Genomic DNA, 23,762 nt, shown 5'->3' with positions numbered 1-23,762 from the left:
ATTTCCATTTTTTATCATTCAATCCACATGGTGTTTTCAGACTACAAACCCCTTTACACTACACAGTGTTATAATTCTGTTTTAATTGTCCTGGCAGGGCCCCTGGTGGGGGCGCAGTGTGTTAAAGCGCTGAGCTGCTGAACTTGCAGACCGAAAGGTCCCAGGTTCAAATCCCGGGAGCGGCATGAGCAACCGCTGTTAGCCCCAGCTCCTGCCAACCTAGCAGTTAGAAAACAAGCAAATGTGAGTAGATCAATAGGTACCGCTCTGGCAGGAAGGTAACGGCACTCCATGCAGTCATGACCTTGGAGGTGTCTACGGACAACGCCGGCTCTTCGGCTTAGAAATGGAGATGAGCACCAATCCCCAGAGTCAGTCATGACTGGACTTAACTTCAGGGGAAAACCTGAAGTCCTGGCATCATCGTGTGGAATCCAGGGATATTCAATATGCGTTGCAATATAATTGTTTTGTGTTGCATTTAGAAAGCTCTCAACATTTGAGGTTCTAAGATGTGGTTCACTTAGTTTGTGTATTAATTTGGCACTGGGTGCGTGACAAAGTGACTCATTATGGGGGCAATGGTGGGATGCGTTTCTCCCAGGCTTTGGCCAGAAAATGAACTTCCCCTTATCCTGCTGATGTCGCAAACTCTTTGACCATTTAAGCAAGAATCTGACCTGGATCTTGAGCTGCACTTTTATATGCACAGTAGGGACTTTGAACCTCCTTGATAGAGATAACTTTTGTGTTTACTTTCTCAAGAACACAATTGCCTGAGTCACTGAGGAACATATACCCTGATCTTTGGAAAAGAAAGAAGGAACTGGGGAAGCCGTGCAGGGAGGTGGACATAAGAGGATGAATACTGACGGGCTTTGAGTGATTTAGCAAAAGTGTTTAGACAGTGCCATGTAATATCTGCACAATGATTTCGAACCTGACATGAAAACAATATGGGAAGAGATTTGTTTTTAGAGAAAATGGTACTATGTAAGATGTTTGTGTGTTGCATTTTATTGCACATTTTCTAATAGTTCAGGATGGCATCAAGTATCTAGGAATCAAGTGCGGAGTTCCCTTAATCTTAATTCTTTTTATAGGTCAAGGTTTATTTATTCATTTGTAAGTGGGAACAGAGGGGCCACGGTGGTGCAGTGGGTTAAACCCATAAGCTGTAGAACTTGCTGACCAGAAGTTCAGTGGTTCAGATCCGCAGGATGGAATGAGCTTCCATTGTTAGCCCCAGCTTCTACCAACCTAGCAGTTCAAAAACATTCAAAATGTGAGTAGATCAATAGGTAATGCTTTGGCGGGAAGGTAATGGTGCTCCATGCAGTCATGTCGGCCACATGACCTAGGAGATGTGTATAGATAACGCCGGCGCTTTGCCTTAGAAATGGAGATAAGCATCACCCCCCAGAGTCGGACTCGACTAAACTTAGTGTCAAGGGGAAACGTTTACTTTTTACTAAGTGGGAACAGAATGCCATTCAAACCTGGTATATTGTTTGGGGTCTCTGCCATGAGGCCTCTAATCCTTTGTCTTTTACTGCTTCTTAGTTGAAAATAATTAACTGTACTGTCCTTGTTGTGTTTTCAAAGTGTGTGTGTGTGGGGTGGGAGGGGGAACTATGATAGAGAACATGTCGTTGCCCAACAAGCTGATGGAATTTTTCAAAGTAGGTCAGGTTAGTACAGATTTGCTTGGTTACTATGGATATTGCTTAATTATACACCAATAATCCCCCATGAGAATTTCTTGATTGCTGCTCATTTTTTTCTGTTTTTAAACATTCCCAGAAAGTGTATAATACACTCCCATGGTTTTAAAACTGGGAATTTGTGAGCAAAGGAGAATATAGGTTACAATACAAGGTGGGAAAGTAACTGTCTCCCAAGCGATGGGAAGGAGTATTGCTTGCACTATTTTGAACCTGCTGCACTCTCCACATTTCTGCTAGTTTTCTGTAATGATGCAAGGGATTGACAGAAAGCAATCCAGGCTAATCGCATGCTGTGATGTATGGGACCATCAACCCAATTGCTGTCCACTCCTGCTAAACAACTCAGGTCCTTATGGCTCACAAACAGAGATTGTTAGCTATGCCACAAAGGTGCTTATAGTATATAAAAATATTTTTAGAAGGAAGATGAGACCCAGGTTGCATGGGAAGGTTGTTTTGAAAGGGACTTTTACAGCCTTGGATCAGGACTTTGTAGGTAAAGGTAAAGCTTTTCCCCTGACATTAATTCTAGTCATGTCCAACTCTGGGGGTTGGTACTCATCTTCATTTCTAAGCCAAATAGCCAGCGTTTTCTGTAGGCCATGACCTCCAAGGTCATGTGGCTGGCATGACTTCATGGAGCACCATTACCTTCCTGCCAGAACGATACCTGTTGATCTACTCACATTTGCAAGTTTTTAAACTGCTAGGTTGGCAGAAGCTGGGGCTAACAGCCGGTGCTCACCCTGCTCCTTGGATTTAAACTACTGACCTTTCGGTCAGCAAGTTCAGCAGCTCAGTGGTTTAATCTGCTGCGCCAGCAGGGGCTCCACAGGACTATGTAGTAAGGTAAAGGTTTTCCCCTAACGTTAAGTCCAGTCGTGACCAACTCTGGGGGTTGGTGCTCATCTCCATTTCTAAGCCGAAGAGCTGGCGTCCGTAGACACCTCCAAGGTCATGGGGCTGGCATGACTGCATGGAGCGCCGTTACTTTCCCGCAGTAGCGGTACCTATTGATGTACTCACATTTGCATGTTTTTGAACTTCCAGGTTGGCAGGAGCTGGGGCTAACAGTGGGCGCTCATTCCGCTCCCGGGATTTGAACCTGGAACCTTTTGGTCCGCAAGTTCAGCAGCTCAGTGCTTTAACACACTGTGCCAACAGGGCCCCCCAGGACTATGTACTCACCCACAAATATACCCAATACAAAAGATCTCAATTCTTTGAATCATCATCTCCTCTGGCGTAAGGTAGATGAAGATGTTGACCTTTTTCAATACTGGGGTACTGTTCTTCCTTGGATATCTTACCTTCTTTGGATACTTTTGGATGGTGCAAGCAATCTTGTTCTAATGCTAGACAAAAACATTTGTTCATTCTGGGCTGTGGCGCAGCTGGTTAGTAGCCAGCTGCAATAAATCACTACTGACTGAGAGGTCATGAGTTCGAAGCCAGCCCAGGTCAGGGCAAGCTCCTGACTGTAAATAGTCCAGCTTGCTGTTGACCTATGCAGCCGAAAGACAGTTGCATCTGTCAAGTAGGAATTTAGGTGCTGCTTATGTGGGGAGGCAAATTTAATTAATTTACGACACCATAAAATATCCAGCAGTATGTGGAAAAGGAGGAAGTTTCCATCAAGGACTCGGTTTCGCAGTGGATGATGAAGCAACAGCTCCTCCTGTGGCCAGAATAGAGCATATCCTCACGATGCCAAAAGCTGGAGTGTTAAATTGCCTCTGTGTCTCTGTCTATATGTGGCCGATTATATATGTTGTTTGTCCAATGGCATTAAATGTTTGCCATTATAGGTGCATTGTGATCCGCTCTGAGTCCCCTTCGGGGTGAGAAGGGTGGAATATAAATATTGTAAATAAAATAAATTCCATGAGCTTTTAGATACAGTGGGCGCTTTCTATCTATTGGGGGTTAGTTCCAGACTTCTACCAGCCATGGATACCAAAATCTGTGGATGCTCAAGTCCCATTATATATAGTGCCATAATAAAATGATGCGGTCAGTAAAACAACCAAGTACCTCTACACAGAGAGCGAGAGTACAGCCCTTATTTATTTTCTAACTGGAATAAATGCAAAAATATTGTGCAGACTTTCTAATGGCTGTTTTACTCTGCCACATTTATTCTGTCTCTACCTCCACTGAAATTCTCTGTTGCTTTGAGAAGGTATGAATTATTATATAACTGGGAAAATGGAATCCTTTGCCTAATGCCATGATGGAAAATGGAGTAAATCTGTAGACTCTAGGTCTTTCTGAGTACTAAAGATTCAGCTTCTCCAAAGAAAAACTGTCTTGGAACAGTTAGCTTAATTAAGCCAATAGCTGCTGATTCCCTCTCTGCATTCTTCGTCTCTTGCTCAGGTTTACTGATCATTCACAATATTTGAACATTTTCATGGTTTCCCCCCAAAATAATCCATGCTTTATTTATATTTTCTCCTACGTGAAATGTTATTGCTGTCCATAGCTAGTTGGTTCTATTTATCTGTTTTTATTGTCTAGATAATCTATTGATATGAACTAGTTTACTATGTGACTACAAGAACAAGATAATTTTCTTCTGGGAACTGGCCCATTTAACCTTGAAGTTTGTTCCACTTATACAAGAATACAAGTATGAGTAGAATACTGTATTTCATAGCATAATAGTCGCAATCGTATGACAGTCGCACCCTCATTTTGGGGAAGGCAAAAATATAAATTATTTACTCTGATTTGTTAATCTTTGGGGGTCATTATCCAGACACCTTACTGCATAGGAATATTTCCCTGCTTCCCATGCCACAGTGGGCGTTTTAAAATTTTAAGTAAAAATATTTCAAGGCAGCAGTATAGTAGCAGTGTGCTGTCATGCCATAAAAGTATTAGTACAGCTTTTTTAAAAAGAAAAGAAAAGAAAGAAACTAAAGGAAAACCAATTATGATGCAGGAGGTGGGGCAAACATGGTGATCTGAATGCATTATTGGTACTGAGCAACTCATAGTGTAAAAAATGAAAGAAAGAAAATAGTGGCCATTAGGTTATTAAACATGAATGTAAAGAGTGTATGATATTCAGCAATCATCTATCTTTGTAAGTATGAGTGAAATTATTTTTGAACGGGACAGCCCAAAACAACTGAATAGTGTCATTGTATGTAAACTAAAAAAGTGCAAGAATGCCAGGTGGTCATGATTTGGCAGCTTAATGACTTACGTTGTGTCCATCTTTTTCTTTCTATATATTTCCAGTAGCATAAATCTCTACTAGCTAGTTTACTTTATATATGCCTATGCTGTTAATGGGTCTTCTGAGAAAATGAGTTGCTGTTAGAGATGGAGAGACAATCGGTCTGAACAAGTGTGACCTGAAACTATCTATGTATGTATGCATGTATCTCTCTCCCACCTCCTCTCTCCCTCTCCCTCTCCCTCTCTCTCTCTCTCTCTCTCTCTCTAAATACACACACACACACACACACACACGTGTGTGTTTGTGTGTGTATGCATTTATATTCCACTCTTCTCACCCCGAAGGGGACTCAGGGCGGCTCACAAAAGAAGACACAATTTGATGTCACATATACAAATGAAAGAGATGTAGTTTTTAAATGGGATTTTCATGGATAATTCCAATGACTGCAAGTCCCATATGTCCTGATTTGTAAAGGCCTTTGTTTGCAAAACTCCTGATGTTTAGAAAAAGCTACCACAAGGAGGTGATTATCCATCTTTACCTGTTAAAAGGCATGGTCAGATGTAGAGAGCATCAGTTATGCCTTCCTGTGGAATATTTTAAAGTGTAAGGAATACAAGTAGGGTATCTACACTTTCTCATTTTCATACCCGCCTGCAATATGCCATGGGGGTGTTTGTGGTGGCAATGCTCCATTTATGCTGTCTCATAAATTGATATCTCAGCCATCTGTGGACTGATAAAGCTGATTTCTGTAAGTTTAGGAAAATAACTGGTTGAGATCACATGGTCAGAATGGGAGTTTTTAAAAGATACAATGTGGAAGGCTCTAAATAAAGTGTCTAAAGGAAGCAGGATATGATATACAAAGAGCTGTCCGATGACCTGAGATTTAAAAGAAGCGTGTACAGACAGTCCCTGAGTTACAAATGCCTCATAGTTAAGAAAAGAGGTGAGACAACAGGAAGTGAGAGATATCTACTCCCAGGAAGGGAAATTCACTCCTAAAAGAGTTATCATGGGGAAAGGTGTCTCCACTGAAGTTTTCTCACCAATCCTTGTTTGCGCAACAAGTCAAATTTTTCAAAACCCAAGAATCACAGGAACAAAAAGTGAGGTGAAATCTTCTGAACACGGGGCACAGGCAGCAAAACAAACTCCACTCTTCCCTATGCTATCCAAAGCTAAAAAACTATTTATTTTTGGCTGGAATTACACTTAAAACATGTACCTGTTCCAACTTACATGCCTACAGAACCTATCTTGTTCATGACTTGGGGGCTGCCTGTATAAGAAATCAAAGAAAGGGGAAATCCCCAAAGAGAAATACAAATAAATAGCCAGTATTTGTAGTGAGGAAATCAGAAAAGGGAAAGCTCAAAATGAGCTCAGGTTTGCTAGAATGGTTAGAAATAATTAACAGAGGAGTGGGTCAGGGACGCAATGTTCAGTGAAAAGAAGAATAAGGAAAAGTAGAGTCATTGCATAGTGAAAATGGTGAAGGGCTAAGAAGTGATAGAGAGGTGGAAGAACTGTTCAATGCCTTCTTTGCCTCAATCTTCTTGCTAAAGGAAAACAGTCCTATACCTGGTGAAAATATGCATGCAATAGGTGGAGAATAGCACAAAATAGCAAATAAATATCTAGTTACGCCAATGAATTAATGTCTCTGAATTGTATGAGTTGCATCCAAGACTGAAAACCTTTCAGATGGTGAACTCTTCTTTCCTTTAAAAAACAACTAAAGACCCACCTTTGCTCTTCAGCATATGGAGAAGAGGAGAAGTAGATAACTTTATACAGCTACTGGACCTCTGCCTGGGAAATGTTTTTGTATTCTAGCTTTGTTGGCTTAAGGTAATCCAGTAAATGAACCTTGGAGGGGGGGTGTAAACTGAGGTTCATGTTTTTTATACTAGATATAATTTAATTAATTTTCAGTTGTACGTTATAATTTGGTATATATATGTGTTTAATTTGATATATGCGGGTATATTTTGCTATGTGTTGGTTTATGTTACATCTTGGATGGCTAATATTGTATTAGCAGCCCCCACACTAGCAGCCTTCAAGAAAGACTTGAAAACATGGCTCTTTCGCTGCGCTTTTGGAGAGTAACCATTTTATATTTCTTTTCCGTTGCTCCCCCTAATATCTATCCTCCAGAATACCCCACTCCCTTATGACCCTGTTCGCTGTGGTTTTTATTTTTATGTCTTTCTCACCCCGAGTTTTAACTTAATGTTCATGTGGTCTGCCCTTGTTTTTATTGTCTCCTTGTTTTATTTTGTAATGGATATTATTTACTGTATTGTTTATTGTATTGTGTTGTGCTGTTCTTTTATATGCTGTTTACATTGTATTGTTTTGGGTGTGGCCCCATGTAAGCCGCCCCGAGTCCCCATTGGGGAGATGGTGGCGGGGTATAAATAAAGTTTTTTTATTATTATTATTATTATTATTATTATTATTATTATTATTTGTGTATTGTTTCATCGGGCATTGAATATTTCCCTTTTTGTTGTTGGAATCCGCCCTGAGTCCTCTTGGGAGATAGGGCGGAATATAAATAAAGTTGTTTATTATTATTATTATATGACACAGCAAACAGAATAGATATGCTGGATTTCGTATCACAAAATCACAAGTCGAACACTTCCCAAATATCTAGGATTGTGTGATGTATTTTCGGATGATGCGTGCAGATCCCAGTAGGGTGGCTTTTCGCAATTGGCAGATCGTAATTTTGTCAATGTCTATTGTTTCCAAATGCCGGCTGAGATCTTTTGGCACGGCACCCAGTGTACCCATCACCACTGGGACCACCTGCACTGGTTTCTGCCAGAGTCTTTCAAGTTCAATCTTGAGGTCCTGATAGCGGCTGAGTTTTTCCTGTTGTTTTTCATCAGTGCGACTGTCACCTGGGATGGCGACATCAATGATCCAAACCTTTTTCTTTTCCACAACTGTGATGTCTGGTGTGTTGTGATCCAGAACTTTGTCAGTCTGGATTCGGAAGTCCCACAGTATCTTTGCGTGCTCATTTTCCAATACTTTTGTAGGTTTGTGATCCCACCAGTTCTTTACTGCTGGAAGGTGGTACTTGAGGCATAAGTTACAACGAATCATTTGGGCCACATAGTTGTGCCTCTGTTTGTAGTCTGTCTGTGCGATTTTCTTACAGCAGCTGAGGATATGATCAATGGTTTCGTCGGTTTCCTTGCACAGTCTGCATTTTGGGTCATCAGCTGATTTATTATTATTATTATTATTATTATTATTATTATTATTTTATTATGACACAGCAAACAAGATAGACATGCTGGATTTCGTATCACAAAATCACAAGTCGAACACTTCCCAAGTGTCTAGGACTGTGTGATGTATTTTCGGATGATGCGTGCAGATCCCAGTAGGGTGGCCTTTTGCAGTTGGCAGATCATGATTTTGTCAATGTCTATTGTTTCCAAATTCCGGCTGAGATCCTTTGGCACAACACCCAATGTGCCCATCACCACCGGGACCATCTGCACTGGTTTCTGCCAGAGTCTTTCAAGTTCAATCTTGAGGTCCTGATAGCGGCTGAGTTTTTCCTATTGTTTTTCGTCAATGCGACTGTCACCTGGGATGGCGACATCAATGATCCAAACCTTTTTCTTTTCCACAACTGTGATGTCTGGTGTGTTGTGTTCCAGAACTTTGTCAGTCTGGATTCGGAAGTTCCACAGCATCTTTGCGTGCTCACTTTCCAATACTTTTGCAGGTTTGTGATCCCACCAGTTATTTACTGCTGGGAGGTGGTACTTGAGGCATAAGTTCCAATGGATAATTTGGGCCACATGGTTGTGCCTCTGTTTGTAGTCTGTCTGTGCGATTTTCTTACAGCAGCTGAGGAGATGATCAATGGTTTCATCGGTTTCCTTGCACAATCTGCATTTTGGGTCATCAGCTGATTTTTCGATCTTGGCCTTAATTGCATTTGTTCTGATGGCTTGCTCCTGGGCTGCAAGGACCAGGCCTTCTGTCTCCTTCTTCAGTGTCCCATTTGTGAGCCAGAGCCAGGTCTTCTCCTTATCAGCTTTTCCTTCAATTTTGTCAAGGAACTTTCCATGCAATGTTTTGTTGTGCCAGCTGTCAGCTCTAGTTTGTAGTGCGGTTTTCTTGTCCTGATTTTTGTCTGCTGTGCTTTGAGGAGTTTCTGATTTTTGACTTCAATCAAAGCAGGTTCTTCACCTTGCTTTACATATTCTGCCAGGGCATGTTCTTCTTCTTTGACTGCTTGTTTTACTTGTAAGTGTCCTCTGCCCCCTGATTTTCTAGGCAGATATAGCCGGTCAACATCACTGCGGGGGTGCAGTGAATGATGAATGGTCATGAGTTTTCTTGTTTTTCTGTCCAAATTGTCCAGTTCCAACTGTGTCCAGTTTATGATGCCAGCAGTATATCTTATGACAGGTATGGCCCAGGTGTTTATGGCTTTGATGGTGTTGTCTCCATTGAGCTTGCTTTTGAGAATTTTTCTGACCCTTTGTGTATATTATTTGCTGACCACGGTTTTCACATGTTCATGCTTGATGTTGTCCAGCTGTAATATGCCCAGATATTTATAGGCCTCTGGCTGGTGACACTTTATTGTTTGGCCATTAGGCATATTATTATTATTATTATTATTATTATTATTATTATTATTATTATTATTATTATTATTATTAGAAAAATGCTGGGGAACAAGATGTAATTTATAAGCAAAGAAACTCTATCTAAACAGCAGGGAGAACTTTTTGACTGCAAGATTTGTTTTTCGGAGGTTGTGAACGTTTGGAGGTTTTTAAATAGAGGGTGCATGGCCATCTCTTGTGCATGCTTTAGCTACATGTTCCTGCATGGCAGGAGGTTGAACTAGATGGCTCTGATAATCTCTTCGAACTTTATGATTTAAAATACTGGTTTTGTAGGTTTGCAACCTCAAGTTTCTTAGTGCATATAAATGCCTTCCGCTTGTTTTCAGCGGCCTCATTTTGATTCAGTTTGTGGCTGCATCCTGAGTCCTCTACTGATAGAAGCAAGGCTTCAAGTTCTTGCTTTTAAAGGTTCTTGCTTTCACAGTCATTGTGTTTCAAAAAAGACAGTGTTAAACCAATTAATGCAGTCTTGCATACAACACTATCATGTGATAGCTGTATAAAAATGCAATTTCTGTTCTAGTCCATGTGACTGTTGGTTCACCCATTTTATGTCGTATCCTTGTCATACTGATTTTGGGGGGGATGGGGATGAAGGGATAGAAAGTGACTGATCTTTCTTGAGAAATCTGGAGCATGACTTCATGGTGATTTTGCAACATTTTGTCCTTCATAGACTTCAAATTTTTTGTCAGTCATCAGATTCTTTTTAAGAGTGGACAACTTCTTTTTTGCGAAGGGCTACTATATCCATCATTCTTAGATCACAGGTGAGTTGAACAAAAGCTAGCAGAAGCTAGGGATCTGAGATGGAAAAAAAGTATTTTTGAACTACAGCTCCCATATACTAGCCCAAGTAGGAATTGTAGGAGAGATAGTCCAAAATATCTTTCCCATGACTGTACCAGGTCTGGAACCAGTGGATGGGTTTTGTCTTTCCACAAGATTTTTCACTGTTTTAGGCTGTTAAGCCCTCATTTGATTAGAGAGGATTCGCATTTTATGTATACTTTGTGGGGTTAATCTAGGTAGCCTCTTTCTCCTTGTATTTGAAATCTTCCTTGCCCTGTTCTTTTAAGACTCTTCTCAGGGGCAGAGCCTTAGCTAAGTCCCTTCTAGCTCCTTGAAGAATCAACCAGTGTGGTATTGGAAGGTGAAGAGTAAGAAAGGTGGAAGAACCACAAAATAGAACGTCACATCGAAGCCACACACACCACACAAGTTACAGCAAAGCTATATAAAAATAAAGACACAAAGTAAAGTCACATCGGTGATATAACAGATTGAGATCCAATTGAAGCTACAGTAGAGTCTCACTTATCCAACACTCACTTATCCAACGTTCTGGATTATCCAATGCATTTTTGTAGTCAATGTTTTCAAAATATTGTGATATTTTGATGCTAAATTCATAAATATAGTAATTACTACATAGCATTACTGCATATTGAACTACTTTTTCAGTCAGATTTGTGGTATAACATGACGTTTTGGTGCTTAATTTGTAAAATCATAACGTATTTTGATGTTTAATAGGCTTTTTCTTAATCTCTCCTTATTATCCAACATATTCGCTTATCCAACGTTCTGCCGGCCCGTTTATGTTGGATAAGTGAGACTCTACTGTATATGAAAGTAACATCCGGTCAGAACTGTTGTTGTGCTTCAAGGACTTTAACCCCCCTAAAATAGACGGGCAGTAAAACTCTGGAGTTTAGGAAGTTTGAGATTTGTTATTTAATAAATTGTTGTTTTTACTTCAAATGTGTAGCATTTGATCTATCCCCTGCATCACAGACACCTTCCAAATAAACAGCCAGTGCGGGGGCAGAACAGGCATTATTCCTTCTCCATTTTCTTTCTATTTTCTATTTCTCTCTATTCCTTCCTTCCTGGTGAGCTATCAGAGAGGGAAGAAAGTATATCACTTACAGAGGGTTTTTTGAAATCAGACTCATGGTTTTAATAAATTAGATTGAGGGCCACAGATTCTCCATCATGTTGATGAGTTATAGCAAATGGAATGTCATCGTTGTTTTGTGATGCTGGGCTTTGGCTTGAACAGGTAAGACTTGAACAGGCAAGTCTTCCCCCCACTCTTTCTTTCTTTTTAATCATATTTCCATATACTTGCTTTTGAATACCTATAGAAAAAAACCAAATATGACAGTGATGGGTGGATTGCAGGGAAAGAAAGATCCTGCTTTTGAAGGCTTATATACAAAATAAAATGCAAACACCTTTTTGGGATAGAACTAGGTCACCCAAGGGGTGACAATATAAGAGCTCCATCACCTAGGTAATGTATCTGGTTGCCATGGTGACCTTAAAGGCTACATCAGTCAACAGCTTTCAAAATTTTGACAGCTGACTGAGACTTAAGGTTTTAATGAGTGTAGACACTTGGTTCGTTTCAATAGCCAAGTACTCTAAAAATATTCTTCCACCTTGTTAATGTTTCTAGAATGTAACTTAATAATTTAGGTTCTCTCTATATTGTTTCTGACTCTCCAAAGCAAGATTGTTGAAGGGTAATAGTGTTGGGCTAGTTCTTTATTTGATAAAGTCTCCACTGGTCATGAAACCCCTGAGGTCATAATGTGTATTTGCTGGTCTTTTTGTCATATTCCTGGAGTAACTATTACGCTTCTGCAGGAAGGGCTGGATCTATGTTCTGAAATATATAATGTAGATATAGACATGCTGTCCTCCAGGCAGGGCTGTAATTTCATCGTTTCCTGTCTGGTGTTGTTAATTTTGTGGTTTTTAGTCTTTTTATACTCCCACCTTTTCTTCATATTAATATCTGTTGCTCAGGGCTGGGAAAACTGTAGTTTTCCAGATATTGTTGGATCTAATTTGCATCAACTTCAATTTTTATTAAAGAACTGCTGTAATATCCCAATATTAATCATTCTTTTGAGGCTATGTAATCACAGAAGCCGTATTTCTCTTTGCTAATCAGTTCTTTTTGCCTCCATTCTAGCCAGATGTTTTGGACTCCAGGGGTGTATCTACATGGTTGAATTAATGCAGTTTGACAATTCTGAAATTGCCATGGTTCAATGTTTTGTCAGCTAAGACTAAACACCTTGTAAAACTAAAACTCACAGGATTCCATAGCATTGACCCATGGCAGTTAAAATGGTGTCAAACTGCATTAATTCTACAGTGTAGATGTTCCCCAGGCTCCATCAATTACAGCTGGGATGGCTAATAGATAGACTATTGGGAACTGTCAACCCAAACATCTTGATGGTACCGAATTGGGGAAGGTTCGTCTGAGTGAATGAGAAATGTGTAGAGTTCAGTTACAGTAACAAAATTGGCATTGTTTTGTCATGAAGAACTGCTTGGATTTAAAGTTGATTTAAAATCCATGATTGCATAAAACAAAACAAAATTTAAATAAACTTTTTAGTCCCAGCATTCACCTCTCAACTTTTTTGGGTTTTTCAAAAATCACCACACATTATTCTTTGTCTGTACCAGAAAGGGTTTGTGTTATTCCAAACTTATAGGTCTAGTACTCTCAACTGTATCAGTTGCCTTTGTGTATTCCTCACAGGATTATATTGCAGTAAGTCTTCATTGTTAACATTACCCTTTGGTCTGTGTCAACTTTTTGTGTGTTCATGTTATTTGTGGGTAAGTGCAGGAAGAAAGCCTGTGCCTTTATATACAAAGTGCTTTCCAGTTTCTTGAGGATTAGAACTGTAGGAGATCTGCAAAATTTGGAAAAGGGTGAATTAAAAATCACTACTTTTTATTTGAGGGGAAATCTTTCTAGAAATCTCTATGTCCTTCAGCATGCCTCCATGGGCAGCTTTTGCCTGAAGTTGACCAGATAGTTACGCTGGAAGGCCTAGAGATTCCTAGAACCTATTGATCAAACCTGAGAATAATCAAATCCGCAACAGTTACACCTGCAAACGTGGAGGGCTGACTGTACATTATTTTCCTAGTATCCGGGATCCTGAATACACATGCAGATGTCAGCATACATAAGTTTCTTCTCATAGATGACCATTCATGGTGCACGTGAATTAAAGCTCTGTAACACCAGAAGAATGTGTCATGTTCTCCCTTGAAGACACGTCATCAAATGAGGAACCAGACTGAACCTTGCCAGTTGAAAAGGGAGGAGAGCTTATAGCACACTTGACCACACAGCTGAAAACCAGCCAGATTCCTCTTCTTTACGCAGGCCAACTCAGGTTCCAGAGAAGAGGAGAAAGAACCCTCCAACCTTTGAGAAAGACATGACCAGACGTGCCTGGTGCAACAGGCCATTTCCATATAATACAGATCTTCATCAGAGTAGCCCTTTTGAAAACTTTACAAATAAATACAATTGGGAAAATGTGTGGGGCTGGGGGTCTGCAACCATATAATTCACTAGGGAGTACATGCTAATGTTGGAAACGAAAAAACAAACAAACAAAAAACCAAAAACCTTATCTGGCCAGTTTCAGCTAGTAGTCTAGGCATCTGTTCTGCTTTTGGACTCCTGACTAGGTTTGTGTGCATGTGCCTTTATGTAACCATATGAATTTCAAAGGGTTTTCTTAGGCAAGGAATTCTCAGAGGTCATTTTGCTACTTCTTTCCTCTGAAATATAGCTTACACATGACTTGTTTTTTGTTAGTAGTCTCCCATCCAGGTACTAACCAGAACTAACTTGCTTAGTTTCCAAGATCAGATGTCATTAAAATATAGACTGTCTTGAATTAGTTTAAAGGTCTTAAATTATTTTACTGCTAGGTTTGCAATTAAATGTTGCTGATAAGCAATCTAGCTGTTGACCTAGGATTGTTATCAGCTCATACTGTACTATCTTCTCCTGATCATCTAGTAATGAACTTTGTTACATGACCATAGTTCATGCACTTCAGCTCATTGAGAGTCTGGCCACCTAGATTCTTTAATACATAACTTAAAAACAGGGCAGCGTGGCTATTAAGATAACCACCTGGCCCATTGATGAGGTGGTGCAATGGGTTAAACCTGCTGACCAACTGGTTGGCAGTTTGAATCTAGGGAGAGCAGGCGAGCTTCCTTTGTCAACTCCAGCTCCCCAGGCAGGGACATGAGAGAAGCCTCCCACAAGGATGGTAAAACATCAAAACATCTGGGCGTCTCTTGGGTAATATTCTTGCAGATGGCCAATTCTCTCACACCAGAAGCAACTTGCAGTTTCTCAAGTCGCTCCTGACACAAAATAAACCCCTTTGATCCTATTGAACATTCACATCATCAATGTATGAAGGCAATTGATAACATACTTTTCTCTTTCCTAAAATTGGCAAATTATTTATTAATTTTGTGTAAGAGCTCTTGTAACTCTTCAATCAGTATAGGAAATCAACCTTGTAATATTTCTTCATTTCTAAACACATTGAAATGAAAGAATGTGTTTAAGTTTAGTATTACTTGGAATATGATTACTAAGTTTTATGCAGAATGTAGTGCTATTGAATGCTGTGCAACATTTATATGTAAAGCTGCCTCTAACTAACATGCTTTCCATAGTACACAGATAAATATTATTCAGAAGGCATATACTTAGCCAGTAATGTTGCTTCCATTATGTCCCAAGATTAAACACTGAGATCCCCCTCCCTCTTGGTGGAAAAGCAAAAGTGTTTCTAAAGGGTTAGAAATGATAACTCTGGCTATCATTGTTATTTATTGTCTACTGTTGGCTTATGGGGAGGGAAGCTTAAAAGGCCCCATGAAAAGCAGCACACAGAGCAGAGGATTTTAATGAGGCATGTTTAGTAAGAAATCTTTGAAAAGCACAGTGGGTGTAGCTTGAAATTGTGTTGTGCACACTTGCACACACATGCTCAGCATTTAGACTACCAGCAAGCTGCACACACAATGCAGGCTGTTCAACAAGTCCCTGAAATAGAAACACTCTCCTTTGTGGAATTACTTATGTATGTTCCTTGGAGCACAACTTTGTTTATTTTGCAACCAGGGCAAAAAGCTGCCAGCCTAGAGCTAGGAATGGCGGAAAAGCAAACGCTTTTGGCAGCTGAGTATGACTGTGACTTCTGTTTCCCTTTCCTGTCTGATTTCTTCTGAATGTTGTTGTTAAACCTTGTATTTAAATTCTCCAAAATTGACAGCCACAAGGTTGTTCCTCTGATGGCTCAGTTACAAAAAAAAATAGTGAAACCTTAGTGCTTTCCCATACAGTAGATGTCTTTGGTATTTATTTCTCACATTTTAATTCCCAACCTGTATATCCATACTCAAGGCTATATGTTTATTGTGGATATGTTGTTTTTTCCTTAGTATTGGAGGTTTGTATTTTGGACTCAGGAAACATGCCATTCTTTACCTGAGTACAATGCTATTGCGATAGCTACAAACTTTGTGGCTGGCTGAATGTCAAGACTACCAACTGATAAAGCTATTTTTGCAACACAATTAGGGAGGAATGACCCAAATCCACCAACAAGATACCTATTTTTATATTTCCCCCTGCAACCTCAATACAGAATGTCAACACAACAAATATTAAACTGGGAAACATCAATTGCATCTCCTCCTTTCCACCAATGCTTGCTGTTTTATAAACATCTCTAGTTTCATTTTTAAATATCATATTCATTTAATATCTGTAGAACCTGGTAGTGCCTGCCTTAGAATATTAGTAGGTTTCACAGTCTACAACATTCTGATCATCTATATGAGAAGAGTAAGAAGGCAGTCCATTGAAGCCCTGTTAGTATGGTTGGTGAGTTGCCCAATGTCGCAGGTACTCATGGTGGTCTGTCATTGACTTTTCTGAGCCTATTGTCATCGACATTGCTGTGCCCACTGCCTTCAAGATGTAGTGTAGTTTCCACATCTACTTAGCAGCAGTACTTTCTCCCCTCTGTGCTATGTTCAGCACTTCAGAATGGGAGCCAAACTGAGCTCATGCTTGCCTTGCCCTGCACAAGTCACCTGCCATTGAATATTATTGCTTAACATTGGGTTTGGACATTCCAGTTTGGATAATATAACATGGCAAAAGAGAATAGTTATAACGTGGTGCTCTATTCAGATGAGTTTTAAAAAGAACTTACAGAAGTATGGCGCAAAAGCTGAAATGCAGCTTCCCTGGGCATTGGTAAGCAACAAACAACCCCTCCTTCTCTTCCTCTCTCTCTGGTTGTTTTGTGTTCAGAGCAATATCAGCTGTTTCAACAGCCAAAAATGTCTTAGTTTCTGTAGTTTTGAATATGTGTTAGTAATTCCTGTCTGTGTCTCTGTATGTGTGGACCACCTCTACCACTGTGCTTAGTTTATACTAACAGCAGTAATCCTTCAGGATTTCAGACAGAAGTCTTTCTGGAGATTTTTTTTTTATGTCAGGAGGGACTTGAGAAACTGCAAGTCACTTCTGGTGTTGTGATGCCTCATGGGCCTTGTAGTCCTGTTCCTAGTGCCATCGTGGCAGATGAAGACGAAAACATGGGGTTTTCGCCGGTTCAACAAGATGCCGGATGTTGATGTTTGTACCCAAGAACTCAGTAAAACAGACCTTGGGCATTCCTCGCCCCCGTTCCCTAGGAGACAGTCCTATTCTGCAGACAGAGGAGTGAGGGAACAGAATCGCAGGAGTTTACGGATTGCAGCCAAACAACAGGCTGATTAGACCTGCTTCCCTTGGGAAATTCTAAGGAGTCTTGCATCTGGACAAAGTTGGGTTTCGCTTCCCGTTCTCTAGGGAAAGAGGTTGTTGGCGGGAAAACGAGACCCCAATATAGGTGCCTGACACAGGAGAATCTTTGTGGAGTCAACAGAGCAGCTTCAGGAGTAAGATCGTGTGTGGACTTCGCAACCCCAGTTCCTTGCTTCCCGGATCAAGTATTCAAGATTTGCCTTGCCTTTTTTAACCACGGATCTTGTTCCAAGAATCACTGTTTGCCTTGTTCCTAGTCACGGACCTTGTTAAAGAATCAAGATTATATCCAGCCTTGTTGTCAAGCTATCTTGGACTCCTAAGACTCTGGCATTTCCCCACACTATTGCTTGGCAATAGTGTGTGTTTCGGTTATTGGATTAAAACTTTGAACTCTAATATCATTTATTGGACAATACATTTTTGGACTATATTTGACCTTATTTGAAAGGTCTGCCTCTGAACTATATTCTTCACTTGTTTTTATTGCTTTTATATATTTACTTAATAAAGATATTAGATAGAGATTGGCCTCCGTGTATGGTTCTTGGTGCCCCGCTGCCTTGGGTCTGACAGGTGTGAGAGAATTGGCTGTCTGCAAGGACGTTGCCTGGGGACGGCTGGATGTTTGATGTTTTACCATCTATATAGGAGGCTTCTCTCATGTCCCCGCATGGGGGGCTGGAGCTGGCAGAGGGAGCTCACCCACTCTCTCCAGATTCAAACTGCTGACCTGTTGGTCAGCAGTCCTGCCGGCACAAGGGTTTAATCCACTGAGCCACTGGGGGCTCCTTTCTGGAGATTATAGGGATTGAATGTGAGACGTTACATAGAAAACATGTCTTCTACTGCTTGAATAACAGAGCATGTTATTAATATTCCAAATTGTATGAGAAAAGAGTCTGTGGTGTCAGTCTGCTCAATCTCTGGCAAGTGGAACAGTGGTTTTGGTAGACACCAGCTACCCACTGCTTTCACTATGGAGGTAGCCACTAGTGTGCTCTTTTCAAAAGCTAGATCTGTGTCGAGATGGCTATTTCTTCAAAGCCCAGCTCTATGGGGTCTTTGTAGCCAAGGTGTATGGAAGGTATGGCTTTGAAAACTGCCAATAACTTGGCATGACATTCAAGAGCAAGTTTCTCCCTACTTTGGTACACCGATAGATCATACGCACAAAAGAACCATCTATATAACGATTACATTAGAAGCTAATGTGTGCTGAAGCTTTGCACTCACATTGTTCATGTGCATCCCCAGGATGTGCAGATCTGCCTGTTTTTAGCACATTACTGCACCACCTACCCTACCCTTTATAATTTTCTTTGTATGAATCAGCCCTCTAGAGCTTTTCATCTTGGCTACTCGCTCAACTCAGTGTACTAGAATTTCTAATCCGGAGAGGCTGGTTCTGCCAGAGTTGCTTTTCATGACATTCTTTGCCTTCTTTCACTCCCCCCCCCCCCCCCCCCCCGCAAACATCTGCATGCTACCTCTGCTGGGCCAGGGAAGAATGGGAACTAGCTGTGAGCAAAGCAAGCCCACCCACCCTCCTTCACAACAATACTTAGGGGGCTATGCATAAATATCCAATCTCTGCAGTGACAAGGACGTGCTGTGACTTCATATGAATCTTGCAGCATGAATATTAAGTTGCATTCCTGCACATTTACAGGCAGTAGCCCTGATCCTTCACATATTTGAAATCAAGAGATGGAAAAACGCCCATTAGGATGTCTAATGTCTGTTAGGAACATAAAGTTCTCCCCTGTAGTGTGTTCTCTGGCATTTTTGTCCATTGGTTTTTGTGCCTTCTTTGCAGAGACATGCAGTGACTTCAAAAATCCCTGACTGACTCCTGCTTGGTTAGACCAGATTTCAATGGATTGTCTATCAAAGGCTTTCTGTCCTTTCTAATCACACCGGTGTTAACACCAGATCCCATTCTTTGAGGAGGATTTGTTAACTTCAGGGGAAGGTAACTGATTAATGGCAGAGATCCTGTCTAACACAACCTCTCTTTAAAAAGAAAGGAAGAGAAATTTCTTGTAAAAGACTGCAGCAATTAGAACCTGTCCCTTAATTCCTTTTTATGTCACTAAATATAGTCAGGAGAGGGCAATTTAATATGACAACAAAGGTGATGTCAAGTTTTTCTCTTCATTACCTTAAATGTTCCTTCATTTTAAAGCCTAATTTCCAGAAGACATCTTTTGCTTATAGCTCCAGATTCCTTGCTCTCTGAAGAGGGAAAATCAGCCTCCACCACCAGCTTGGCCTTAATTATACAGCTTGTCTAGTTAACAGCTTGTCACTTTCCCTTTCTCCCATTGTTCATATTGAAAAGTCATTTATTAGTGTCATTAGCTTTTTCTTTCCTGAAGGGCAAGTAAACAAAAGCCTATCTTCTGAGAACTGATCAAAACCTCTGTTAGAATTAATCTTCAGGCAGGGGGAAAATTAGTATCTTGTACCTCTTCCATTCTTATTCCTAGCTGTGCATTTCCTCTTACATTTTTAGCTGGCATTATAGAAATGTCTACTGAGTGGTTTGAGGATGTGTCCATTCGGTTTAAGGGTCATCTAGCTGACTGCCTACATTTTACCTAGTCTTAGATTTCCAGGACTAATTAATGTTGGCCCTTCTTAGGCACATTACCGAATGGAAATTTCATCTGTTGTTGCTGCTGGTGCTATTTTGGCGTTTTGACCCTAAAACAAACATGCTATTCATAAGCACTGTATTGACAACATCTCTTTATTTGCATTTGTATATTATGAAGACTTTCCAATTTGTAGAGGATGCTCAGATGTAAGTTATTTGCAAGTCTTCGCAGAGTAATGGCTTCAAGAAAAACATGTGTGTTGTGTACTGGGATGCAAAAGGAGACCCAACAAGAATCCAATTACACTTTGGTTAACAAAAGATGGAGATGCTGTGACAGGTATGGGGTAGATTGGTTTTGCCAAGGTAGCAAAAGCCAGTTGATTTAGGAAGTAATTGGTGTATTTTTATTTATCGTATCAGAAGCGAACTGAGGGTACAGTTGTAATGTATTTAAAAACACAAAGTTAAAAAAAACTTGGCATTATATTAAATGTCTTTTGACCAGTAGCTGGCCACTTGGAGTGCTCATGTGGTAGGGCTCAGACTGCATTGTAATAGGTAGTCTGTGGTTTGCTCTTCTCCGCACTCAAATGTCATGGAGACCACTTTGTGGCCCCATTTTTTAAGGTTGACTCTGCATGTTGTGGTGCCAGAGTGCAATCTGTTCAGCACCTTCCAAGTCGCCCAGTCTTCTGTGTGCCTAGGAGGGAGTCTCTCATTTGGTATCAGCCATGGCTTAAGGTTCTGGCTTTTGGCCTGCCACTTATGGTCTCTAATTGATGTGACTGAATGGGGACTAAAGCAGACTAAAAGATTGCAGGGAGCTTGAAAATGTTTTTAATTCCTGAACATTGGCCATGCTGGCTGGAGCCTCTGGGAACTGAAGTCTGGAACATCTGGAGAATCAAAAGGTTGAGAATCACTGTTATTTAGGTATGTCTAACAGAATTGTCTTCCTCCTCTCTCCATCCAGCTCATCTCAATTCATTAGATTTTTCCCCCAGGGAGTTGCAACTGAGCATAGGAGGATGGGTCAGAACATAGTATTAAACATTATGCTATTGACAGCAGAATTTTCATTAATAATAATAATAATAATAAAACTTTATTTATACCCCACCACCATCTCCCCAATGGGGACTCGGGGCGGCTTACATGGGGCCATGCCCAAAACAATACAATGTAAACAGCATATAAAAGAACAGCACAACACAATACAATAAGCAATACAGTAAATAATATCCATTACAAAATAAAACAAGGAGACAATAAAAACAAGGGCAGACCACATGAACATTAAGTTACAACTCGGGGTAAGAAAAACCACAGCGAACAGGGTCATAAGGGAGTGGGGTATTCTGGAGGATAGATATTAGGGGGAGCAACGGAAAAGAAATATAAAATGGTTACTCTCCAAAAGCACAGCAAAAGAGCCATGTTTTCAAGTCTTTCTTGAAGGCTGCTAGTGTGGTGTCAGAACCCTGGCAGCAGAGCACCAATAACCTTACACAGAGGCCAGTCTCTATCTAATATCTTTATTAAAGAAATATATAAAATCAATAAAAACAAGTGAAGAATATAGTTCAGAAGCAGACCTTTCAAATGAGGTCAAATATAGCCCAAAAATATATTGTCCAATAAATGATATTAGAGTTCAAAGTTTTAATCCACTTGACCGAAACACACACTTTGCCAAGCAATAGTGTGGGGAAATAACAGAGTCTTAGAGTCCAATGAAGCTTGACAACAAGGCTGGAAATAAACTTGATTCTTGGCTAGATCCGTGACTGGAGACAAGGCAAACATGAAGCATGAAGCAGAGTCCGTGGTAAAACCGTGAGACAGGGCAAGGCTTGAAGCTTGATCCGGGAAGCAAGGAACTGGGATTACGAAGTCCACACACGATCTCTCTCCTCAAGCTGATCAATTGACTCCGCAAAGAATCCCTCGCGCCAAACACCTATATTGGGTCTCGTTTTCCCGCCAACAGAACTCTCTCCCTAGAGAACGGGAAACGAAACCCAACTCTGTCCAGATGTGTGACTCCTTAGAATTTCCCAAGGGAAGCAGGCCTAATCGGCTTGATTTTTGGCAGCGATGCGTAAACTCCTTCGTTGGGCCTCCCTGACTCCCCTTTCTCTAGCATAAGATTCCTTCCTGGGAAACGGAGGGGAGTTCTGCCCAAGGCCTGTTTGGCTGAATTCTTGAGGGCAAACATCAACATCCTGCAGGTGAAGAGACTCCGGCTCTTGCTGAACCGGTGAAAACCCCATGTTTTCCTCTTCGTCTGCCACAATAGTACTAGGAACAGGACTACAAGGCCCATGAGTCATCACATGTGGGGGCTTGCCTAATCTCCGCGGGCAGAGAATTCCACAATTGGGGGGGGGGCACAGCAGAAAAGGCCCTCTCCCTTGTTCCCACAAGGCGGGTCTGGGATATCGGGAGTGGGGACAGGAGAGCTTCCCCAGATGAACGAAGGGATCGTGTAGGCTTGTGATAGGAGATACGGTTACTTATTAAATAATTACTAGATGTTGATCTATTAAAATAGTACTACTAAAACTCTCTCTATCCTAGGATAAATGACAAGACAACAAGACATGTCAAGACATTTTAACTGGCTGACTGTTGAAAATTGCTACCTGGAAGGCTGGTCACTAGTTTTTATTATGCACAAGTGTCTTCTCCCCCCGCCCCTCAAAAAAAACCCTGGCAGTCAAGTGAAATCAGATAAAGATAAGAAACAAACACGAGTCAAGTGTGTATGCATGTATGGGCCTTCAATTTGCCCCTGAATGTGTGATGATCCCATGGATTGCATATGGTTTTCTTAGGCAAAGAGTACTCAGAAGTGTTTTTTCCAAGTTCCCTTCTCTAAAATATACTGCATCACACCTGATATTAGTTGATGGTCTCTCACCCTGTTTAGCTTCCAAGATCAGATGGGATCTGATGTTTAAGCCTCTTCTGATAGTTGGACCAAAGCCACATTTTGCTTGGCTTCTTTGAGAGATTGTCTGAGAGAACTGAGAAATTCCTCCATAATGATATTTTCCAAAAGGAAGTAACAGTAGGATTTGAATTTCCTAGATATTGAAGGACAGTTGGCTCTCTGGTTTCATGGATTTCACATTCGCTGTTTTGATTATTCATGAGTTTGAAATCTGTTTCCTCCCAAAGCTGGTGAGCAGTGGAGCTGTTTGTGAGGCATGTAGGCCATGAGTTTGTGTTCTACCTGATCCTTCCCTGGGAGAAACAGAGACTCGTGGCTCACAGGTAAGACGAGGCACGTGCCTGGCAGATCCAGCTCCCCTTCCCCTCTTCCTGTGTGCCATTAATTTCTATTCTGCCCAGACAACAAAAGAGAAGTCCCGGGGGAACAGAGTCTTGCACCTCTAACCTTCACAAAAGTGAAGGAATGACTGTATTACCTGCTAAGAAGAAAAATGCTTTATTTTGATAGTTTCCAAAAAGACAGTATTTTAAAAAGTCAACCATGTGGTTAAAAGCATGAATAGGGTTATGTAAGCTAAAATACACAAGTATTTCTCATCTGAATAACAATAGATTTGTATTTAAATTGAAGCAGTCAGGAAGATAATGTATAAGGACCTTCTCCACATGGTCATGGTCAGGGAGAAGATGTGGCTATGAGACATACCAAATGCCAATACCGTGAATGTTCATTCACTCTTCCAAATGGCATCCAGACATTTGAAAAATAAATAAAATAAATAGAAACCCAGATTATTAAGAAAGCACATACAAATCATCATGTCTACCACTGGATTCAGTTACACTTTTTTAAAATTAGTTTTCTTAAAATAAGCCATACATCAATACCTTCAATACTCTTATATTCTTAATTGAT

At 40.6% G+C, this 23,762-nt stretch overlaps 1 protein-coding gene across 5 annotated transcripts in view; it reads left to right on the top strand.

Annotated features, from left to right (window-relative positions):
- acot11 (acyl-CoA thioesterase 11) overlaps nucleotides 1-23,762 on the top strand; it is a 166,686-nt gene that overhangs the window by 81,094 nt on the left and 61,830 nt on the right. The window contains exon 2 of one of the 5 annotated variants that reach the window (XM_062979603.1): nucleotides 23,072-23,167. The exons of 2 other annotated variants lie outside the window; for them this stretch is intronic. Coding sequence is in view for 1 of the 3 variants with exons in the window: in XM_062979601.1 (XP_062835671.1) it covers nucleotides 2,906-2,977 (72 nt within the window). In the remaining 2 variants the exon portion in view is untranslated. Of the gene's footprint in view, nucleotides 1-2,854; nucleotides 2,978-4,679; nucleotides 5,107-23,071; nucleotides 23,168-23,762 lie in introns of those variants that run through there. 2 more of the 5 variants (XM_062979601.1, XM_062979604.1) reach the window with 2 other exon arrangements.

The sequence above is a fragment of the Anolis carolinensis genome, chromosome 4, assembly GCF_035594765.1.
Source record: "Anolis carolinensis isolate JA03-04 chromosome 4, rAnoCar3.1.pri, whole genome shotgun sequence".
Lineage (NCBI taxonomy): Eukaryota > Metazoa > Chordata > Lepidosauria > Squamata > Dactyloidae > Anolis > Anolis carolinensis.
The sequence above is the reverse complement of the archived record's forward strand: the minus strand, read 5'-3'. Positions and strand labels throughout refer to the sequence as shown.